Source organism: Fringilla coelebs (genome assembly GCF_963513975.1).
Source record: "Fringilla coelebs genome assembly, chromosome: Z".
Classification (NCBI taxonomy): domain Eukaryota; kingdom Metazoa; phylum Chordata; class Aves; order Passeriformes; family Fringillidae; genus Fringilla; species Fringilla coelebs.
Window position 1 is genome coordinate 33977823 of NC_140031.1, and position 22388 is coordinate 34000210.

At 37.2% G+C, this 22388-nt stretch overlaps 1 protein-coding gene across 2 annotated transcripts in view; it reads right to left on the minus strand.

The window, feature by feature from the left end:
* Positions 1–22388, minus strand: part of SLC24A2 (solute carrier family 24 member 2) — a gene marked incomplete at both ends in the record, with an annotated part of 101672 nt that overhangs the window by 48010 nt on the left and 31274 nt on the right. For both annotated transcript variants that reach the window (XM_084225084.1, XM_084225083.1), the window contains one exon: positions 132–170. In XM_084225084.1, coding sequence (XP_084081210.1) covers positions 132–170 — 39 coding nt within the window. The remainder of the gene's footprint in view (positions 1–131; positions 171–22388) is intronic.

Consider the following 22388-nt stretch of genomic DNA (forward strand, 5'->3'; position numbering starts at 1 on the left):
CTTTGTAGCAATATAGGAAGAGAAAGAAATCCTAGCAATTTAGGAAAATGTTGATGCACAGCAAACTAATGTAAGGCTTGCCTCACCACCCTCCTGAGAAACAAATGCTCAGATGCATAATTGCTGCCTACCGTCAACGTTTGGTCATCCTTGTCTCCAGCATTAGGTGACTGCATGAATGGGAAAAAGAACAAAAAGAAGTGTCAGATGGAGCACACAGGGAATGGAAAGGCAATAGAACATCACACATGTCTAATGCTATGAATTCTGTTGTGATAGATTTTTGAACCACTCAAGGCATCCTACTGATCAAGTAAACCAGAGTAAATTCACACCGCAATGTGCAAGCGCCTGTTACTCTTGTCAGTTTCTTGGACAGGAACTGTTGTCATTCCGGGCCTGGCACAGCAGCTGGGTTGCAGATCACAATGTTCACTTCATACAAATTACCCGGGGAGGTAAACTCCCTGTACAGAAACCAGTTTGAGAGAGTGAAGATAGAAGACTAAGGGCAACAAGAAACTCAGGATTGACCAACTGTTCCACAAAAAGCCTAAAAAGGAGTGACCTTTGTATTTTGCAGGAAGAGACTAAGCAAGGAAATGAAAAAATGTGTTTCAGTTTAACAACTCCCTACAAATTACCATTTAGCTCTGATTAAGGGCAAGCAGCATGGCACACACTGCCCTGCCATGAAGGAAAATGAGACTCTGAATGGGTCTTAAATTATTTTCTCCATCTCAAAGACACTTTAGTGCTATGTAATACACAGAAAACAAATTACATCACAACTGTTCCACGGAACAATCTCTCCCATTCAGTGAAACACAGTTTTTGGACACACATCAACAGTGATTTTTGGGCATGCCTTTCGGGTTAACTAACTTTGAAGGTTAAGTGGAAGGCAAGCAGCCATGAACAAACACTGATGACAGAGCAAATCCTTTATGTTCCATAATAAATACAACAATAATGAGAACCAAACTCTTTGTCAAAAATGTACAGCTACAACTCTGACTATTAACTCAAAGAAAAGATAATCAGACAACAAAAACACCTTTGTGCTAATAAAGGAACTACCTGTCACCTCTAAAATAAATCTATCCTTGTATAAGAAAATAATAGGAAAAATAATAGGAAAAATAATAGGAAAATTTTTTTATGCTCTATTGAAGAAAACTACCACAAAAAGAACTTTGAAAGGAATAAAAATAAAAGGAAACAAAAAGAAACCACAAAATCTGTATTCTAAAATGTTATTTTAAAAGTAGATGCATCTCAGAAAATGTTTGCCTAATGTGTATATATATATATATATGGCTATATATATATATACACACATATATATATAACCATATATATATATATATATATATATGGTTATATATATATATTACATAGTCATGTGCTTCAGATACAAATGCACAAAAATGAGCAAATCCACAATTTATATGTGAGTATTTTGAGGAACCTTCACGGAAAAAAAATCCACCTCACAGCAAAATTTGCAAGAAGGCAGAAAAGACAAGCTGGGGGAAGCTTTTTTTGTCTCCAAAAAAAAAAGGAGTTTAGGGTAGTTGAGTCCTAAGGATCAATGGCTACAGTTATAGATGTAAAGTCTGTGATAGATGGATGAATGTGCAGAACTGGAACTTGATTAGAATTTTAAAAAATGTATTATTTGGAGCTTTGATTTTCTGAAGAGAGGAAATCCATTTTTTATTTTTAATATTGAAAGATATGAGAATGTACAATTGATGAAACTAAGTAAATTGTACTTTCTATCTGACAAAGGTCTGAAGACTGTCACTTTTCAAAATTTCATGTTGAAGGAAACACTTCCCATTTATTTGAAAAAGAATGAGATGAAGCTAAATAAATGCCTAAAAACAGCTAGTTGATAATTTGCACCACATAATTCAATTTGTAAAAGATAATTCCATAAAAAAGAGAAAGAATAATGAAACACATTTTCCATATGCATTAAGGAAACAGAAGTGTGAGATAATTTAATTACTGGCCAATACAAATTGGGACATACACCATGAAATGGATTTTTAAAATTATTTTTTCCACACATGATTTGACATGCAATTGTTTCTGAGTTTAACTTGCCAGTCAAGTTATATTCCAGCAGAGAAATTCAGGACAATTTCAAAAATAGGAATGTAAACAATTGTTTGACATTCTGGTGATACTAAATACTTACATTTCCTGGATTCTATCCTGGAGAATAGTGTCTTAAACTATGGTAGTGAAAAATTCAGCTGTGCTGCTGTTTACAGTATTGGATGGCACTTTGTCCAAACCAGGATGGAAAATTAAACTATTTTACTATTGTTCACAGCAAGTTTTGAACACGGTCTTTGCTATTTAGTTTTGGTATCATACACTGCATGGGAAAGCATCTTAAAGTATAATTTTTCCCTTGCAGAAACATTGAGTAGTCAGGCATTTCATGCCATCTTAATTTGAGGCAACACTTAAAAACTGGTCCAGTTGGTGGTGTTTCTTTGCAGTGGGAGCAAATACTGCATTTGTGGACACATTCAACAATGATATCTAAAAGAAAATACATGGTTTCTGTAAAGATAGGTTTGTTCTTAAATCATGGCAACTGTTGCATGTTAGTTCCCTTAGGATCAGAAAGTGATCCTAAGGGAACTAATATGCAACAGTTTGTAGATTAATAAATATAAACTACAAATCTATCTGAAGATTTTACTAGTAAAAATTATGTTTTGCAATTGCATGCTTTAATTTCCTTAAAACAATGAATCTATTATGATTCTGCAAAGTGAAAAAAATTGCTTTCTAGCTTACCTTCTTATTCAAAATATTTGGGGGACAATCCGTTATCCTGTTTTTATCAGAATTATAAAATGATTAATCATTATACAGATCACTAATTTTTTTAGAGAATTCAATGGAGTATTTGTTAGTTCTCCCATTCCCCATGGCAGGACATAAGAATTTGTCCATCCTCCTACTGCCATCAATTATCATGTATACAAGCTTGCTTCAGGTGAGTAAAAGTCTTAAAACATTTTGTTTCAGGAAGGATGCATTAAAAATGTCTCCTTGCTATGGAGAAATGGCTTCTGGAATTCTTTTTATATGTCTCTCTTCCTCGGTGAACTAGGTTCATCCGTGATTGAGCCTGACAACTTCCTTGCCTTGCTTGGGAACAGATGTTGTTGAAAACCAGGCTTCTGAGTAATTCATGCAAGAGGTGATGGCTCACTAAATGCCTGGTGAGTCTCCCAGTGCTTCCCTTTGACATAAAGGGCATCATGACAGTCAGAGGAGGAGCAGAATCTATAAAAAGCTCTAGGTATTTGACACAGAGCATCCCTGCTAACAAAAGATGGCCAGTAACTAGAATCATCTGTTAGAGTGTGTAGTCCTCCACCAGAATCAGAAAGCTGACTGTCTGCAGCTCGAGCAGTTGCTGCCCTAATTGAAACTTCCATGTTAAAGGTTCAGTAGCCAGAAACAATCAGTGAACTGGACTGCACATTCTCCTCTCCTAACAGGAGAAAAGCAAGTTGTCAAACAAAAGCAAGTAAAAATGTGATGGGGTTTCAACGCCTCTTCTGCAGTGTGGGTTCACATCTCTTTTATGCTTGATAAATATTTTCCAAATATAATAATGAAAAGCTGTTAAAAATCAATCAATCAATCAATCAATCAATCAATCAGCTTTTTTGGGAATAATGGCATTTAGTGATATTTGTTGGTTCACAGTGTGGTGCTGAATGCAATATGGTGTCTCCAATTATTGTATTATATGAGCCCAGACAGGAATTTACATAATTGCCTCAAGATGCTTTCCAGACCAGGACTTCTGCTGCTCTCTCGTATGCCTGCTTTAAAAAGTGGCATCTGGACACAGCAACTTTACAGCTGGCAGTGAGTCACCACTTGTAAGTTCTCAAGTAAATTATAGAAGACAAGTTTTGTTGGAGCATTTGTCTAATGCTAGGATTGTCTAATCTTACACTTAAGGTCTGCAGGGTATTTTGTTAGACTGAACTGCAGAAAAATGAGATAGATTTCAAGGCCAGCCACTGAAGTCAATCTAGTTAACCTAAGACAGTTCAGTTAATTTCTAAAAACCAGTATCCTAAGGAGTGTTAGTAGTGCACTTGGAATAGAACTGTTCTGCATTTCTTTGAAATTATGTGGTAAATCAAGTTAAGACATAACTAAAATCCTAGCAATAAACTCAGATAGGCAGATTTCAGGAATGAGCTAATTAGCTTAGTGAGGGAACCAAAAAATGAAGCTAGTACTTTATCTAGTTCTCTTAATACATACATCTTTGAATTTTACCAAATGAGAATCTCTTGGAGCTCCTTTCTGTGAATACTCCAAAACAATCCAAAGTTATAACCTTTGCCTCCTTGATGCTCAAAAGATCAAATCCTAGTGGTCTCAATACTTACTCAATTTTACTTACACTAAAATTCTAGGTATCCATGGAAATAGAAGTTGACCGCCACGACCTGCAGAACCTCTGTGAGGTGCTGCAGTGGGGCCAGTACAATTTTAAACTGAAGGTGACACACCCCACTCTCTCGATTATTTCTGTAGAAAGGCTGTAAGCAGCTGCAAGGGAATATCTCTATAGTAAACTGATGGTAAAGATTTTAACGTATATGTTAGTGCTTAGACATCAGTATCTGTATCCAGATTGTGAATTAACACTGCATACAGGACCCTAGATCTTACTTAAAACAGAGGAAGAAAATGCTTTAATTACTACACTGTAGAAAAATAAGCTAAAGTTATTTTTTACTTTGCCTTCTTTCTTCTTTTCACCTTTCCCTTTCCTAAAAGTAAAATGAAACAGGGAGTTTTACCTCAGGAAGCAGATTTCTGTATTGTTGAAGAAAGTAAATATGATTCACAAAACCACATCCAAAATTACCCTGAGGTTTTAAAGCTGCTTTACTCATCAAAATGAAGAATTTATTAAATTAGAGGTTGAACTTCCAAAGACATTAACCTGGACCACCAAAATGGAATATCTGGCTACATTTATAACTGCTTGTTTAGAGGCACCAAGTGTGAAAGCTGTAGCTCTGGAACAAGCAAAATGGATTTGTTATTTCAGATCAGTTGTCTCTTTTATGCCAGTCTATTCATGCAATTACCCAATGTGCATACACATAGCGAATCCTCATAAATGTTCAGGAAGGATGCATCTTACTTGATTTGAGCAGTGACAAATAGATGGTGTAAGCCATCAGCTGCTAAATCATATGCTAATGGCAGGTCAACTGATTTAATTCCAGATATCTGTGCATCCCACTGTGTGAAATAAGGCTCTTCTAGTCAGACTGTATAACCAATTATATGGTATTTAGTTACTCATGTGTAAGGAAGAGTCTGCCCCATGTCTCTTACCTTCTCTGAACTTGCTTAAAGTCAGGTATCTTTGGCTTAGAGTGGCAATGTAATAGCTCAAGCTTAAAGACTTCATGAGTTTTTAATCACCTTAGTGTCAAAAGTAATTATGCAGTTTTAAGTTGTCCCTCTTATCCTCATTTCAAGACTTACTAATGAAGTCACCTTTTGCTATTTTTTGAGTCAAATAATTTAGCGCCACAGCTCTGTATGTCTATGTAAATTTCAGGAGGGCAAAAGAATCCATAAATAAATAAATACATAAATCTAGGTACTTAGCAGTCATTAGATACACATGCACAAAACATGTGTTCACAAGTGGCAGTTTAAGTACTTCAGTATGGATTTATGTGGATAACTTCAAAATACGTGGATTTAAAGTCTTTAATATGCTGCTACTGCATCAACATTACATGAGAAAGCATAAACGAGTGCATTAGTATAAGTTCTTGAAACTTGAGAAATTTTGGAAGTAAAATCACCTAAAAAACAAGAAGCAAAATGTAAGGAGGTGACTGGGAAGGTTTTAATCTGAGCTGCAACTACACCATAGAGACCACTGACAGGAAACGCTTGCTCTTCATTTCTTGTAACTCAATCAAACATGAGTGGCTCAGCAAGAAGCCAGCAAAAAAAGCATTTCCTGGTACTTCTCCTTGCCTAAATACACAAAGGATCTGCTACAGATAATGGAGGTTTCAGAGTTTGCCTTAGAAGTGGTCACAATAATTACCAGAAGGGAAACTGTTTGACAAATCTCAACTGTGGCTGTTGCTACGCTGATTTGCAGCTCCTGAACAAATTTCACTGCAGTCAGTTAGCTGTATACTGCAGAGGATTCATCACATGGGCAAAAAGGCTGCAGTTTCACTGCCTTTCCACCTCGAGATCCTGGAGATCCTGAAGGACAGCTCCAGCTGCAGAGAAGAAACCAACAGCCCATAGGGAGGAAATGCTGAATCAAGGCATCCTCAGCTGCCCTCATCATGTCCCTGTTCCACCAAGATCTGCTCAGTTCTTCCATCTTATTGCACATCTGCCCTTCCCCTCCAGGCGACTTTTTTGTTATTAGGATCTCTGCCAACTTTATTGTCAGCTGGCAGAAATGCCTGATCGAGCTCTCTGGATAAAAAAATGTGTGAGGGGAACGTGCAATAATGAATGATATTGGGAAAACTAGCTGAGTATTGCTAACAGTGGATGTTTCCCACAGTGTTGGAAAGGGACAGACACTAGAACATAGAACACTGGCCAAAAGGAAAGTCTTGGCTATCCTGTGGGACTACCTTTTCCATGAAACATTAAAAGTGGTCTAATTCACACATTAAAAAAAAAAAAAAAAAAAAGAGAGAGAGGAGGTCTAAAGGAAAGCATCACCAATACAGCTGGTATTGAGGTACAAACATTCCAAATAACTGTGTTTCAAAATGTAAAATCATCATCCCTGGGAGCATGATGGCAGCTATGGGCTGCAGGAACATGGGTATCAGTTTTACACCAGTGTAACAGGCAAAATCTGCAGTCAGCTTCTGTTCCTCCATTTCCTCATTAGTTAACTAGGAATAGACACATTGTTTGTAAGGACTTTTAAACTTTTTTCTTATGGAGAAGGCTGATTTCTTTAGGGACAGGTTACTGGGTATGACTGCCCTCTCTACAGAAATTAACTCTGCTCATTTGGGTTTTGTATCTCCTGCTGAGTACGACATAGAGGCTCATTTCAATAAGCTACAAAGCAAATCTTCTTTGAGAGCAATGTCTCCAAAAGCTGAAGGTAAAGGATCAAGATGTACCTTGTAGAACATTTTTTTTCTTATACACATCTAAGATTTTAAAATTTTTTGCACTATTTATAACTCTAACAAGTCTGAACCCAGATTAGGGTTTACAAGATTATATGAGAATTCATGTAATCAAAGCACACATAACACTTGCACATCCCATAGGATCTAGAAGTACTTTTTACATCCTCTAGGATGTTAGACTAATTCCTCAACATTGTAAGAGGGAAACAAATGAAAATATGATGGTTTATTTTTTTTTAATTCACCCATGAACTGGATTATGTTACATGTTCTCAGTTTTACAATGTGAAACTAGACATCATGTCCAAGACAAAGTATTACTAAAAGAAAGTATCTTAATTTGACCTATTTGACTCAAGAGTACTTCAGGCTCACTGTCCTCCTAACAGACACTGAATATAATTTGTCTCTATTAATCCTTCAGATAACCCTTTCCAGCTTTTCCATTGCTGCCTCTTAGGTCCTTCTTATCAAATGAAACATGGAAATGCCATCTAAGGGTTTGTCTTATACCTGGTGCAGGGGTAAGAAATGGGAGGGAGAAAATATTTTATGAAGAAATAGAGAAGAAATTTTACAAAAGGACCTGCAGATAAGAAACCAACTGTACTGCAAGTGTGCCTGATGGAGCTGTGGACAGAAAAGCAAGTCAGATTTCCAAATTTCATCTACAACCATAAAATAAAGAGTCGTCTTCAGATTAGGAGAAGAAAAAAGAGGACTACATTAGCTTCTGTCTTACTCTCATTACACCTGCTTTTAACTATTTTTCTACAGTGTTCTGCTTGGCATTAAGATGAAAGAGATCTAAGGTTTGTGACTCTGAAATCAAGAGCACCTCTGTGTGCTGGGATTCTAGAGACCAACAGACATGTTCCATCTGCAGTAGGCACATGCCAGGTTACTTTTAACTCTTTTAGAGCTAAGAGATGAAACTGAGGCAGAAAGACCTAAAAGACACTGTTCTTCCTAAACAAAGGGTTTACAACATTCAGGCCTTAAATCAGACCTCCCTCATTTTGGCTCTCAGTGTCTGGATCATTAGAGAAATTGTGTCCTTTATGACATAACTGAGGATAGACAGAATCACCTTCCTTCAGCAGTGCTATTTCAGACTGCTTTTCACACTACTGGTTTGTCCCTACAACTATGAACCAGATGCCTGCAGGGAAATCATTGCCAGTGCCTCTGTTTCTCTTCCCTGCAAAGTCTGGTCCTCCCAAAACCACTTCCAATCAATTTTTAAGCTAAACATACAGCTCCAAGGACGAGTCCCCTTATGATGGAAGAGAATAAGGCATTCAGGAAAGCAGATGTGCTGGAGTTAGGAAAGACTTACATGGATGTAATAGGAGACCATGGCTACAGGAAAGCAAGAGAGAGCTCATGGTGAAGTGATGAGGGCGGTAGTGCTGGTGCTACTGAGGCCCAGCTCTTAGCTGTGTTTCACCCCTTTATCCCCTTTACAGCAGAAAAGCATTTCTTCACCTGTAAGCTGCTGGATGAGCTTCACTGCAAAACATGAAGTTTCTCTGAGACTTTGCTGTGAAATGCTATTTTGGACACCAGCCAAAATCAGAATCTGCAAAGTCTTCCAATTAGCAAGAGAAGAGAAACTCACAGTAACTCCATCTATCTTATATTTCACTACAATAAAAATTAAAGTCTGGTATCTGCAGTCTGCAGTCTCTAACTGCAGAAGTCACAAGCACATTACTCCTAGCTGCAAGCATCCTTTTAGCCAAGCATCCTTTTAGCCATCAGTTACTCCCCAAATGCAGTCTGTCTCTATCATAAAATCACAGAATCACAGAATATGCTGAGTTGGAAGGCACCCACAAGGATCATCAAGCCCAACTCCTGCTCAGCACAGGACAGCTCCAAGAGTCAGGTGCCTGAGAACATTATCCAAATGCTTCTTGAGCTCTGTCAGGCTGGTGCCGTGACCACTGCCCTGGGGAGCTGTTCTAGTGCCCAGCCATGCGTGGGGAGAAGAACCTTTTCCAAACTAAACCTTCCCTGTCACAACCTCAGAATGTTCCTCAGATCCTGTCACTGGTCACCAGAGAGTTGATATCACTGCCTGGCCCTCTGCTTCCTCTTGAGAGGAAGTAGTAGACAGTGATCAGGAGGTTTTTTCTCCCAGTACCTGTGCTTCTTTCATTGTATCTTAGACTTTACTGGTGCCTTTTCTTTTCTCCTACCTCATTGGCAAGCACATCACAAAATGCTAATGGAAACCCAGCCCATCAGGAACACTTCTGTTTCAGGGAATGGCACACCTCTGTACCTGAGAGGGATGTTCCCACTGGTTCAGCTATCCGCTTTCAATAAGAAGTGTGGTCATAACTATCTGCACTTAGCACAAGAGGGCTAGTACATCCCACTATTTCTATATTGCCCACCCCAAACAGTCCTTCTTCAGTGTAAAAGGTACACCAAATGGAAGGACAGGGAGAGTTTTTAACAAAAACTACACCCTTGCATTGAGTGAAGCCACCCAAGACAGAGGGAATTTGAAACTAAGAGCTGAACTTGCACAGTGAAGCAGGACCCTCATATTTCAGATTTGCAGAAATACGCTGGGTAAGAATTCTATTACAACAAATAAAACCATGTTCTGAGCCTTAGTATATACATTTGTGGATTATTTAATAGCCAGTTCCTGTGGCTATGTGCTAGGTTAGCATGTTTTTGGTTTTAACATCCCAAAAGAAATCTCTGTCCAGATAGTGTACATACTGTTGGATCTACAAAAATCTGGTTGCTCCAGGAGGGAACAACCTAGTTCCCTAGGATACAATTTTTATGAGATTAAATTAGTCATAAAAAGAAAACTTTTAGTTAAGGTACAGCAGTAATTACTATATGCTGAGCAGTGTTAATCCATCTGGAACTAATCCATAAACTGGAAAACTCCCATTGCTATGAATCTACATGTTTCTAGTTTTGCAATCACTCTGCAAGCACATAAAAACTTCAGTGAACAATGCATGCATGATTCTTTTAACAATATTCACCTGAGATTTGGACAACTGCAGTCTGTTTCAAGCTAAATTGTCAGTAAACATGGTTCTTTCATGGGGAGGTTTGTGAGTATCCAATCAGGATTTTATGAATTTAAGTTATTTTTTATTATATGGTCTTTTATTTATTATATGGTCTTCATATTTTTTATATACATGGTCTTCTATATTAACCTTTTGCACTTGTAATGCTGAATAAGAGAGTCAAATGAACAAATGTATTTGAATCTTGTAGAGTCGTATTTCCATTTCTAAAACAGAGTGTGGACAGAATGAGGAGAAACACTGATTAGAACTCCCAAACTCTGCCTCCTGTTTGCTTTACAGTAGGTTTGCTGGCAGTTTTACAGTAGACATCTCTGTGTATGTACATTTTTAATATGCTTCATAAAAGGTATGCAGTTAGCATGCTGTGTGCTGTGGATATCAATGGTGATACCTGAAGTGTGCTTGGTTTATTTTATTTACTAATAATTAAATCATTTTTTATTATTTTATTATTAAATCACTTTTTTACTTTTCCTTGGTTCAAAACCATGCTTATTGAAAGAGACAGAATCATCAGATTTGTCACTGTTCAATTCCTGCTAACAGTGTTTTGTTTCCAAACTGAACTTTCCTATTTGCAACAACAGAAATCTTCTCTCAAACCAATCATGGCTTTCAATAGTTTTCTATATTCTAGTTAAATCTCAATTATAAAAATCTCTGCATTTCTGGTTCACAGAGATTACATGATGAAAAATAAGAAGAACAGCTAAAATTATATTCTTAATAAAAAAAAAAAAAAACAAGTACAGGGGACACTGGCATATGCCAACAGATCAAAACAACAAAAAAACCCCTGGCTCAAAGTCTGATTTCACACCACTTGGAATTATTGCATAGCATTAGCATAAAACTAAATTAATTGAGAGCAGGATTTGATTATGCATGCAGGAAAAGAGGTGATATTTATTCCACAGCATGCTGAAAAAAGGTGTCCATCTCATAGTTTGTTAGATATAAAACAAAACTACAGTGAAAATAAAGGATGCATTTTGCAATGCAAATTATGGTTTTATTATGTTTATAATAACGTTTATCTTTAGGATATGCTCCTATTTCAAACCTTTTCCCAGACCTTTCCTGACAAGGGCTTTTAAAGTCATACAGTCAGGCTCCACTTTCACCCTGCAGATTGTGGGGATATTGTCAGCTCAGCCTGGAGCCTCTCCCAGCAGACAGCCAGATGCAAAAATTTGAAGACTTTGGTGTAGTTTAGAGCTACAAGTTTCTGACACTTGTAACTGACACTAACTTTAAACACTGAGAGCTGGGAAAAGAGAGGGCTCAAGGTCGAGTTACTTACCCTGACAAGCCAGATCAAACTGCATTGATGATCTGCTCCAACAAGGCAAATTGCCTAAATATTTCTGCAAAAAGCATTTAAACCACTTCATATCCTACCTATGCTAGTCAGCTCTTGCAGCAATGGCTGTTTAAAAAAAACAATACACAATTAAAATTGCTCTCCTAAGGCTATAGCAAACTGAGCTGTGTTGGTGTTCCTCCCAGCTAAAGGGATGCCTGGCCACCCCCAAACACCCAGAGCAGCTTCACACAGCACCAAGCAGTCACGCTGTGGCTGAGACACGTGCCCCACCACTCACTGCTTTCACTCCTGGCCTCCGCCGCAGTCAGAGTCACAGGCAAGTAAGGACAACCTTATAAACTACTCTCTGAGCTCATTAAAGGATGGCAAAGCAGGAACTATAACAGGATTCCAACCTTTTCATGTCTCATTTCTAGCTGAAGGCTTGCTCAGGTTGGGTATAAACAAGAGCTGCTCCTGTCTGCTGGATTAGTAATGCCATCTGTGAAAAAAGGACTGGAGAATCGACCTGAATGATTTTGTTGTATTAACAGAATCTATCACAGCATTTCCAACCCCTACCAATCCTTTGGGCACAGCTACAGAACAGCAAAGTACAGATTTGCACAGCGGTGGACTCGCCATTTCACCAAAGACTTTGGACCTAAAAACCAACACAGAATCGAAGTTTTGGCACACCCTTTGGAAAAACTGCTCTCCAGATTCTTATTAGTTCTGTGGAGAAGCTACATATATTAATTCCAGTGGTGGAAATAAATTGGCTAATAAAACTATACCGGCTTAATTTGCAGTTGTACATAATACAGAAGAACGCATTCTTTGGTTTAGGCCACATAAAATGACATGGTGTCTTGGCTGAAAACAAGTCAAGAGATGGAAAACTAAAACAGACAGAAGTGCTTCCAAGACACAGAAGGTACAAATGTTTGTGTGCCTGAAGGAAATGCGCTATGCACAGAATCAGTGGTGCTTTTCTCTTACCTATCTTCTTATTAAATAAAAGATCAAACGACTGCCTATATTCTTTTGTATGTCAAGTATTTCTTTTCTGCCTGGGAAGCAATCACAGACCCAGGGGCAGGCTAAATTCTAAACACTGATTTTTTGGGGGAAGGAACTGATTTATGTTTTTTATCTCTCAGAAACACAGGACAGAAATCTTCCAGAGAAATGTAGACCTGTTGGCTAGATCTTTCCAACCATGACTTCCCAAGGAAGACTAATCCTGAGATCTATGATTGCATCTTTTTCTATGAAAACCATAGTGATCATGAAAAATTCGAGGCACAACTTTATTATAATTATGCTTTCTGGGGCCATGAAAGAATACCCAACAAAGGGGCCTGTGTATGTCTCTGATGAAGGTACCGTGAAAACCTAATTAGAAAGACACTGCATATCTTGCAGCTAAAGACAATTAAGTATACCAGAACACTAACAAAATCAGAAGTAGAAATGATCCAAACAAACAAAATCTAATCACTTTCATATTCTGCAAAAAAGAAGTCATATTACACCACAGAGCTGTAAAAATTTGACGTGGCAGTGTGGATTATACTTAGATAAAGTGTATTTAGAAAGAGAAATTTTTTCACTGGCATCACAGCACTATGAATTTTCTATAATCGTACCCTACTTGCTAGTTAATTGAAATAGAGAGATTTAAAGCCCTTGCAGCAAGTTTTTTATCATCAATTTTCATGTAATTCTTCCAACAGATAATTGGAGCACTATTTTGTTTAATTAGTTCAGGCATTTTGTCTCTTAGAATGTGTAGCCCTGTACAGAAAGGAGAATAGGAATTATTTCTGCACTTCATTTTTTTCATGTAGGACCTCACAGGTTATTGCGGTGTCTGCATGCCTGACTTTTGTAGAAAATTTAAATACATTAGATTTACTCAATTTATTTGTTCCCTTCTTTCATTAGCTGAAGAGAAAACTTGCTCTGTGATCTAAATTTTATGAAATGTTTTCTCCTGGTGGAAAAAAAAAAGTATTTAATCTTGTAGGTCATTTACATCCCCTAAATTTGCCTTTATCGCTTACTAAAAGTCATGCCTAGTGTCGAATACCTTCAAATTCTTCTGATTTCAGAAACTATGAAGGTGAGTCTCAGTTTCACTTATAAAATTCTATTTTTGCTGCTTTATCCTTGTGAGGATAACCTTGTAAACGTAGATAGCCATAAACCACTTATTAGGATTAAACAAGTTAAAGCAAGTAAGTTTCATTTCTGCATTAAAGGGCTGAGCATGGTGGCGTGGCAACATGCAAGACCTAGTCTAGTATACACTGAGAAGGAAACCTTCTTCTTATATACTATATCCCATATTTTTGCATTTATCTTGCCCAAAGTATTAGCAAAACTTTTCAGCAATAACTGTGCCAAGAGCCTTAAAAGGTTATGGGCAAAACGTATTGGCTTCTTCATAGCTACTTTTTCTTAGTTTCTTAGATTCTTCCAAGGCAAACTTCAGCTCTCAGTAGTATGTGACTCACTCTTGCACATTTTCCTATGCCTTTTTAAAGTTCTTTAAATTACAATTTTAGGGTTTTAAACATAAATAATCCCCTTCCACATACTTAATGAAAATGGTTTCAGAATCTACTGCAGAAAAGGTTTCATTCAGGATTCTTAGTCTAGTTCTGTTTTGGTCTTCAGTCTGATACTCTCAGAAGGACCAATTAATTGTGATATTTTTTTTCCCCCTCAACACTTTGTGAATCAATCTTATTTCTTTCTTACTTTTTCATTTGTAAGTTTTATGGCACTAACATATTCACTGTCTTGTCCTGCATTCCTCTGTAAAATTGCTGGATTTTCTGCAAGGTCTGTCACTGATTTTAGGACTAAAAGTTACATATGACCATTGCTGTGGTCAGAAATATGCGACAGAACTTTAAATACCTGGGTGGGAAAAGCCATGCAGTGCAAATCTCACTTCTTCAAAAGAGATTGACTGAACTACTCTGCTGGCAGTAAATTTGTCTGCTGAATTTGATTTGAATAAGCATCATGGAGAGATGCAATTATAACCCCTGTTGGTTCACCCTAAAACGTACACATTCATGCTACTTGAGCCAGAACATCCTGCAGCAATGGTTGGTCATTCTCTCCTCACTGAACTACACCACTGAGTGAAAGAAACATATGGGGAAAAAAAACCTATAAAAATATCCAAAGAACAAACAGTTGTCAGTGTTAAACCAAAAAAGCAGCCTGTCAACTAGAGAGCCCTGAACACTGAAGAATCATCAAGTTTCATAACTAGTTTTCATAACTAATTCTCCCTTACACCTTTTCATGGAACTCCACTGCAAGATATTTTAAGGCTTTTGATGTAGGAACTCCAGCCAGAAGTGTAGTCATATGTCTCATGAACATCAATCTTGAACCAAGGATGACAATATAAAGGGATTAATATCAACTTCAAGGTCAAGGGGACTTGGTCTAGTATAAAAAATACCAACATCATAAAACAAACAGCAAGGCTACAATACACAATCAGAAGGTCACCCAGCAGTTTAGGGGATAACAGCAGCGTAACTTTATCCCTGGGAAAACCATGGCAAAACTAGGGGAGATGTATTGGAGAGTAGATTCGTGTCTGCATGTGAAGGGCTGGATTTCAGAATTCTACTGTCATTGAACAGACTTTGTAGCCTGATATTCCTGCTCCAGGAGATGACTCCTCTTCCTCATCAGGGTCACCAAAGCCCACATTTTTAAATAAATAAAGTTTTGATTAACATCTATCACACAAATCCACTTGTTTTTTGGTTAACATGAATGCAAATGGAGCAAAAATCCTTTGCAAGGGACTGAGAGGAATGGAATAAGGTAGTTTTATAGGCTAACTGGCTCCCTTTGGGAATTTCTTGCACTTTCTGTCTTCTGCAGTATTTTTGTAACCACAGAATGGCCATCTTGCACCCCCTTAAGGATCAGTCAAGTCACCAAGGGGCTCATACAAGTAAGAGTTTTTGGGGCTGAGCTCATAATTTCTAATAGCAAATACATTAGGATTTTATAAGCTCAAAAAGGCTTGTGAGACTAATAATCCATAAAGCCTATTAAGCTATTAAGGTAACCAAATAAAGCATCTGTATTTTGATCTGTCTCCAATCTAAATGCTCAGCATGAAGCCTCCTTAGTGATACAAAGAAGACTGAAGAAATCATTCTCTGTAAGGCAATTTTTCATGTTTCAGCTTCTGTTAGAAAAGAATATAAATCTTCTGTTCTTACAAGTTATATCAGTGTCATACTTTAAATATTTGGAAATGCCTTCTCTGTTAAAATGGTGCTTCATTCATTAAGTCAGAGGATAAAATACACTACTTCCTTTAGCCTATTTATATTTTTACATGTTTGCACTATTTCACCTGCTGTAAAATGCATCAGACACTCTACTCCCATGGCCAACTCTGCTCCACTTACTACTTTGTGACTACTGCTCCACACTCTTTTCTGGATGTTCTCTACAAGCATTTGTTTCCTTTTTGTTCTTCTCACTTTCATTCAGAATCTGCTTAAAGACAAATTTCTGTGCTCATCATAACCAGCAAGTTCAACAAAACTTAATTAAAAGGAACTTTTTTATTAATATTCTTTGGAGGTTGCCACTTAGCATCCTAGCTATTTTGTTTTTACTCAGTGAAGTGTTAATGTCCTCAGCCTTTTTGGTTTTCTTTTGGTACATCAAGTAGGGCCAATCACAGAGGTTAGGCTAGCTTAGAATACATTTCTTATCATTATTTTATTGAGTGTCATGTGCTAACATCACAAGCAATAATCCTAGCTTTTCTAGCAAATAGGTGGATATTTGCTACCCTCGCTGGCAGTCAATTAATTTATATTGAAAACCTAACTTTCATGCCTCTGAATGAAAATGGTTTACAGTACTGGTTTTATAAATATGAAATTGTATTCTCAGACTTGAGATTTCATACACATATCTCAAAATAATCATAATCAAATGACAGGAAAAATGGTAATGTATTCATCACTGCAATGCCACTCATTAATTTCTGCAGCATTCATGGCAGAAATAAGTTTGGTATTTCTCATCTCTAAAACTTTATTATTCCAGAGTCACAGAAATGCCATTCTTTTGTCCTTTTAGTAATTGTGGTTAAAATGAAGCCATTCAGTAAAATTATGCACTGTTTCTCACTTAATTGTGAAGTGCCCATTTTGGCAAACTATTTCTTTACATTTTCTTTAATTTTAACTGCCTTTCCTTTCCCATCTCTGGGAAAGTTTAACTTTTAAGACCATGTGCAATTATAATCCAAAAATAACAATTAGAAATGCTTTACAGATAAGTCAACCAAACAATACTATACTGATTATGATTGGAAATAAAATGATGAGTCTGTTTCCATGGTAAAATGTAACTACCACATTAGACATGGGTACTGCAGCAATAAACAAAGCCTGCACTTAAGTCATCTTTTGCCTGACTCCAACAACAGGCCAGGGCTGATCTTCTCAAGTAACACTGTTTTTATTATTTTTCCTCTTTACTTTTTTCATGCCAGCTGATATTGTAACAACACACCATGTCAAATGACAGTATGTCAGAAAGTCTTAGAGGACAAAGGCTAATGGTTCAGACCATTTGCTTGGAGGATGAACTTAGCAGACACAAAAATAATTCCTTTATCATATTTGTAATTTTTATTGTCACTAAATAGTGTGCACATTTGAGTAGTATTCAGAAAAACTGAGCATGGTGAGTTTGGATTTCTTGAGGATATATTATAACCACTTGTTAAGTGTACTATTAGATGGTTTTCATATTTTTCAGATATAGATACTCCAGGTTTGGTCTCAACCACACAAAATTAATAAAAATTTTTATAGGGCAAGGTAAAATAAAGTACCCACATCCCAACACGAGGCTTTGATTTGTTCAGTCAGAGAGTTTGCAGGAGAACAGACTGCAACATTGAAATTTCAGTAATTTCGTTTTCTTCCTTATGTAAGTAATATAATGATTATGTTTATTTTACAAAGCATTTTTGAAAGAGCAGACCGAAAACCACTAAGCCTGCTCATGAAATTAAACTTCTACTGACTTTGACACCTTTACTTCTCTCTGTCTATCAAAGAAAATCCCTTTCCTTCTCTCTGAAAGACAGCTACAATTCACTATAAAACAACACAGTAATTTGAAACAGAGGGAGGATAAAAAACTGCTTGAGAAACCAGAGCTATTTGGTCTATATTAAACATTTATTGAAGAGTGTGACAGTTTTCTTCATTTTTATTTACATTTTCACACACTGCTGTAGTATGCTGTCACATGGCTGCTGTGTTTCACCTGAATTTTGCCCATCTATCAAGTGGCTTGTGAGGTACTCTACATCTATTTTACAGTGCTCCTCATACTGAATCTTTTTCTGGATAACATGAATTCCTCCTTCCAATATTTTATTAAAAGACTTATTTGTGAGCCCCAAGAAGACTAAGCCAAATCTCAGTGGAAGCCCACGTCGACACTGTGATTAATGAGGCTTCTTTCCTTGCTGTGTACTGATTTTTACAGCGTCCCCAGTACGGCTACACACAACCAAAGGCAGGAGTCACATAATTCTCCTTGCTGTGTCCCCTCCTACATCTAAATACAATGAATGTCGGTGTAGATCACCAGATTAGACTGGCACACCAGAAATCTGGCTAAGGCTCTTTTACTGCAGTTGACTATAAACCACTGAAGTGAGAACAAGGGTAGTCCTCTTTGGACTTGCAGCAAACACTGATCTGCTGCTTCTCCCACACAAATGATGAGCACTGAAGGGGAATAGCAGGGTTAGTGAAGAAAACTGCAAACTGTTTCTACAGTCCTTTGAAGGAACCACAGAAACAATAATGATGTAAGATGAAATCTCACTTGCATCTGCGTGTGGATTTTGCTGTGCCAGACAAGCTAGATAAGTTCTAAGTAATTTTGCATAAATATCTTTCCTTCAAATTGAATAAAATTAGTAGTGGACTTAAGTCGCATTTAAATATAAGATCCTTAGGCTATCCAAATCACTCTTACCATAGGTGCTTTACAGTCAGCTTAGATCAGCTGTGCTGTCCCTTAGGCAAATGGAAAGGATAATCAGGATCTGGCATTTGACCAGACAAATTTGTGACATCTCTCTTCTCCCTGAGATTTGCTGGGACAGAGTTGGGGCATAACTTTGCCTGGCAGATGGGAGAGAACAAGACCTTGCTTTCATTTCTTCTATTAGAACAAGAATGCATTTATAGCTGGACATCTCGTGAGTGCACTAGCACAGGTCTGTGGTACTACAGCACTTTTCTCTTAAAAGCCTCAAAACTCATTCATTTACTTTTTTAAAAGGCAAAAGTTACTCCCATGCCACAATTTCTTATTGCCCTGTGTATCTACATTTCTGGTCTGCTGGGAAATAAGGGAGCCTAATGCTAGCTCCATAATAAGATAGGTCTCTTCCCCTCAATATACCCACATTTTTATTTAAAGAATGTTAATTCACAATTTTACTTAGATTCCAGACAACTGTGCACAGAGGAACCCCATTCACCTCAGGTAAAGCGGCCTTGGATTTCCCACGATGGTTACAGAACGCGGCTCAGTACACCGTATCTTACTAACACTTTCTTTAAAAAGGGGGGACTCTCCTGCCAGCCTACACATCATGGTCAGAGCTGTTTACAAGTGAAGGAAGAGTCACAGAGCTGGGGGAGTGGTCAGACAAAGCACTAAAGCAGCTGCAAGGAGTGCAGCAGCAACACTTCATACCAGTGCTTTATCGGTTTGCATTTTAGCATTTCCTTCATTTTGGGCAGGTAAATGGTCTCAATTATGCACAATAAGAAAGAGCTATAAAGAAAAGTTAAACCTAACAAAAACCGTGTCAACTTCTTGATCAAGACTTAGACCTTATTTTCCTGTTTCTAGGCAGAGAATGGAATTACATTTTTTATGCTGTGGCTAAATTCTTGGTTTAAATGGAACAGATCCACACAGCACCAGTTAGTGCTGCTGAAGCTTGTATGTCCTATCATTTCTCAACCTTTATAAGCAAAAGCAGGGACAGAATTTCTACAATTCTGAGGGCAGAAAATGGTCATACAAGCAACTGAAAGCTTTCATTTTACAGTTGGAAAGTATCTAAGCAGGCACTTACGCAGCATTTGTATAAGCATTTATTTAATTCATTAAAATGCAAGATGAAGACCAATATTGATTCAATGATGAGCATTACTATATACGGCAATGCGGTTATATTCCTCTAAGGCGGAAGCTGACCTAAGCTCTTCTTCATTTGCCAATAAATGGAAGGTTTTAAAAAATTCTCTAGCCACTTTTTCTTGTCTTGCAAGGACAATGGTGACCTAATGTAGGAGAATCCTGTCTTTTTTGAGAGCTTTATTAAGACAGGTAGGACTTGGATGACCTTGGCAGTCCAAGCAGAGATGGAAAAGAGAACAGAAGTATTTACAAGTGCTTCGTGTGATATATCTAACAGGATACAGTAAAGCATTGAGGTCATACAATGTTAGTTGAACCCTAAAACCAAATCTGCTTCTCCCTATAACTGGCAAATTCTGTTTCCCATGTGCAGGCTCTGCAGCCCTGCAGAATGCTTGCTCAAAATGCTGGAAACCAAGAGGCCTGCTTTGAAACTGAAAATCTTATTAAGTGTATCTTTGATCCCACTAAAATGTGTGTTTAAGAACCTTTGTGAAACAGGTCCTCAATGAATATGCAGCTTTTTTATTAACCACAGAAAATATTACAAGAACAAGAGCAACCTGCCAAGAGATAAAATACTCTCCTCTGTAATGATTTTCCTTCTGGAGAGTGTTGCACCATTGCTGCAGATTTAGAACAAACTACAGAGTTTTACGTTTCTATAAACTAGCACTACTTACTGACACCAAAGTGCTACCCACTTTGATGTACTGTATTGCTGTTTGTTTCCCCATCTGCAAATTTAAGATAATAATATGGACTTTTTGCAAAGACCTTTGCCAATCACACACAAAAAATGCAAAGAATGAACTAAATATCGGATTAATCATCCAGCATCTTCACTACTCCCTTGCAAATAGATATTTTTAATTCCATTGGCTTCTGGCTTGATCCCATGCATCTTGGGCAATGTTTTTTAGTCGGTGATGAAAACAAACATTTGAAGAACTACTATTTCTGTGTGATGCCTAGAATGCTTTTTATTGTTACAATGCATGTATTAATTTGAAGAAGAGATTCAATGCATCTTGGAAATATTTTCAGAAATATTTATTTTTCATGGTATGAAATTTGCAAAACAAACATTCCTGTCTATACTGTAACATAAGTCAGACCAGCAGCAAGCACATACCAACGTGTTAACCTGTTACAAGCAAGGACCAAATCAATGCAAGCAGAACCATCACCAGACTGTTGAAATAAATATGTATAACATTCTTTTCACATTTTCCAGAAGTTTATATGTATACTTTTCGATTACTAAAATGTATTTGCCTGATCATAGCTATTTCTTGCTCTGCACAAATTACTATATTTACAGGTGCATGCATAGTGCATCTTCCAATTGTTTGAGTGGTTTTTTGGCTTTACTTACTGATTTAAGAGCTAAGAAAACTCAAAACTGGGAGGTTCTTTATTTTTGTTTTGGTTTATTTTGTTTAAGTAGATATTTTATTCATTCTCCCAAAACAATGTTACGGCTTTTTTCTGATAAAACTGTCTTTTATCATTTTTTGGTTTGTTGGACTTCATGAAGAATACTGAAGCTTAAGTAATGCATCTGGTAGTATCAGTTATTTGATGACTTCTTTGTACCAATGATGTGCTGGAAATCAGTCCATGTTGTTCCCTGCATGTGTTATAATATGGCTCTTGCTGCGAGATAAGGCTGACAACACTGACTAAAGGCTGTCCTTGTTTGATTAAAGCAGCACAGATATTCCCCAACGTATAGGAAAAGGTCAGAGACTGAAATACTCAGTTATACTCAGATATTACTGTTTTTCACTTGAATTGTTTTGTGACACTGAAAAAGGGAGTGTATGAGAAAATGGATGAATTAGACTTTTTTATTATTTGTGAAGCTTTTGAGAATTTCACAGAACCTAATTTACAACCTTATAAAAAGTACATGTTGGTTACAAAATACACAGCAGCAACAACACCTATGAGAAGACAATGGAAAATAAAAGTATGTTCATGCTGTCTGTCCTTAGACACTTACTGGGGCAGAAACCTGTAAATCAAGATATATTGTCCCTGTCTCACTGCCTTAGCACTTTCATGCCCTTCAGTACTGATGAAGCCAAACCTGATTCAAATAAGATCTGTGAACTCAGTAGTCTTGGGTTTTTTTTAACGTTGTAAAAATTCAGCAAAATTATAATGGAATTCTTTAGCATGTTTTCTAATGATGTTTTGGTGCATAGAAAAACTTCACTGGCTTCAGCAGCTTGCTGTTAAAATCAAGATTGCCATCTAATTTTGGAATTCACCTACAGTAAGTGAGCAGTGAAAATCACTGAAATTAAATTGATAAGTAAATAACAGATTGCATATTTTGGATAGGTCTCTATGATTATGCCTATGTAGAGAAAGGGTTTTGTAAAGCATTCCATTACCTCAACTAGGCAGAACTGATCAAAACCTAGGGAATCACAGTTCATTAAGTAGCAACATAACTGTTGCAAGGAACTATCAGTAAGAAATTACAGAAAAGGAGAAAGGTCTCTGTCATAGGATGACGAGCCA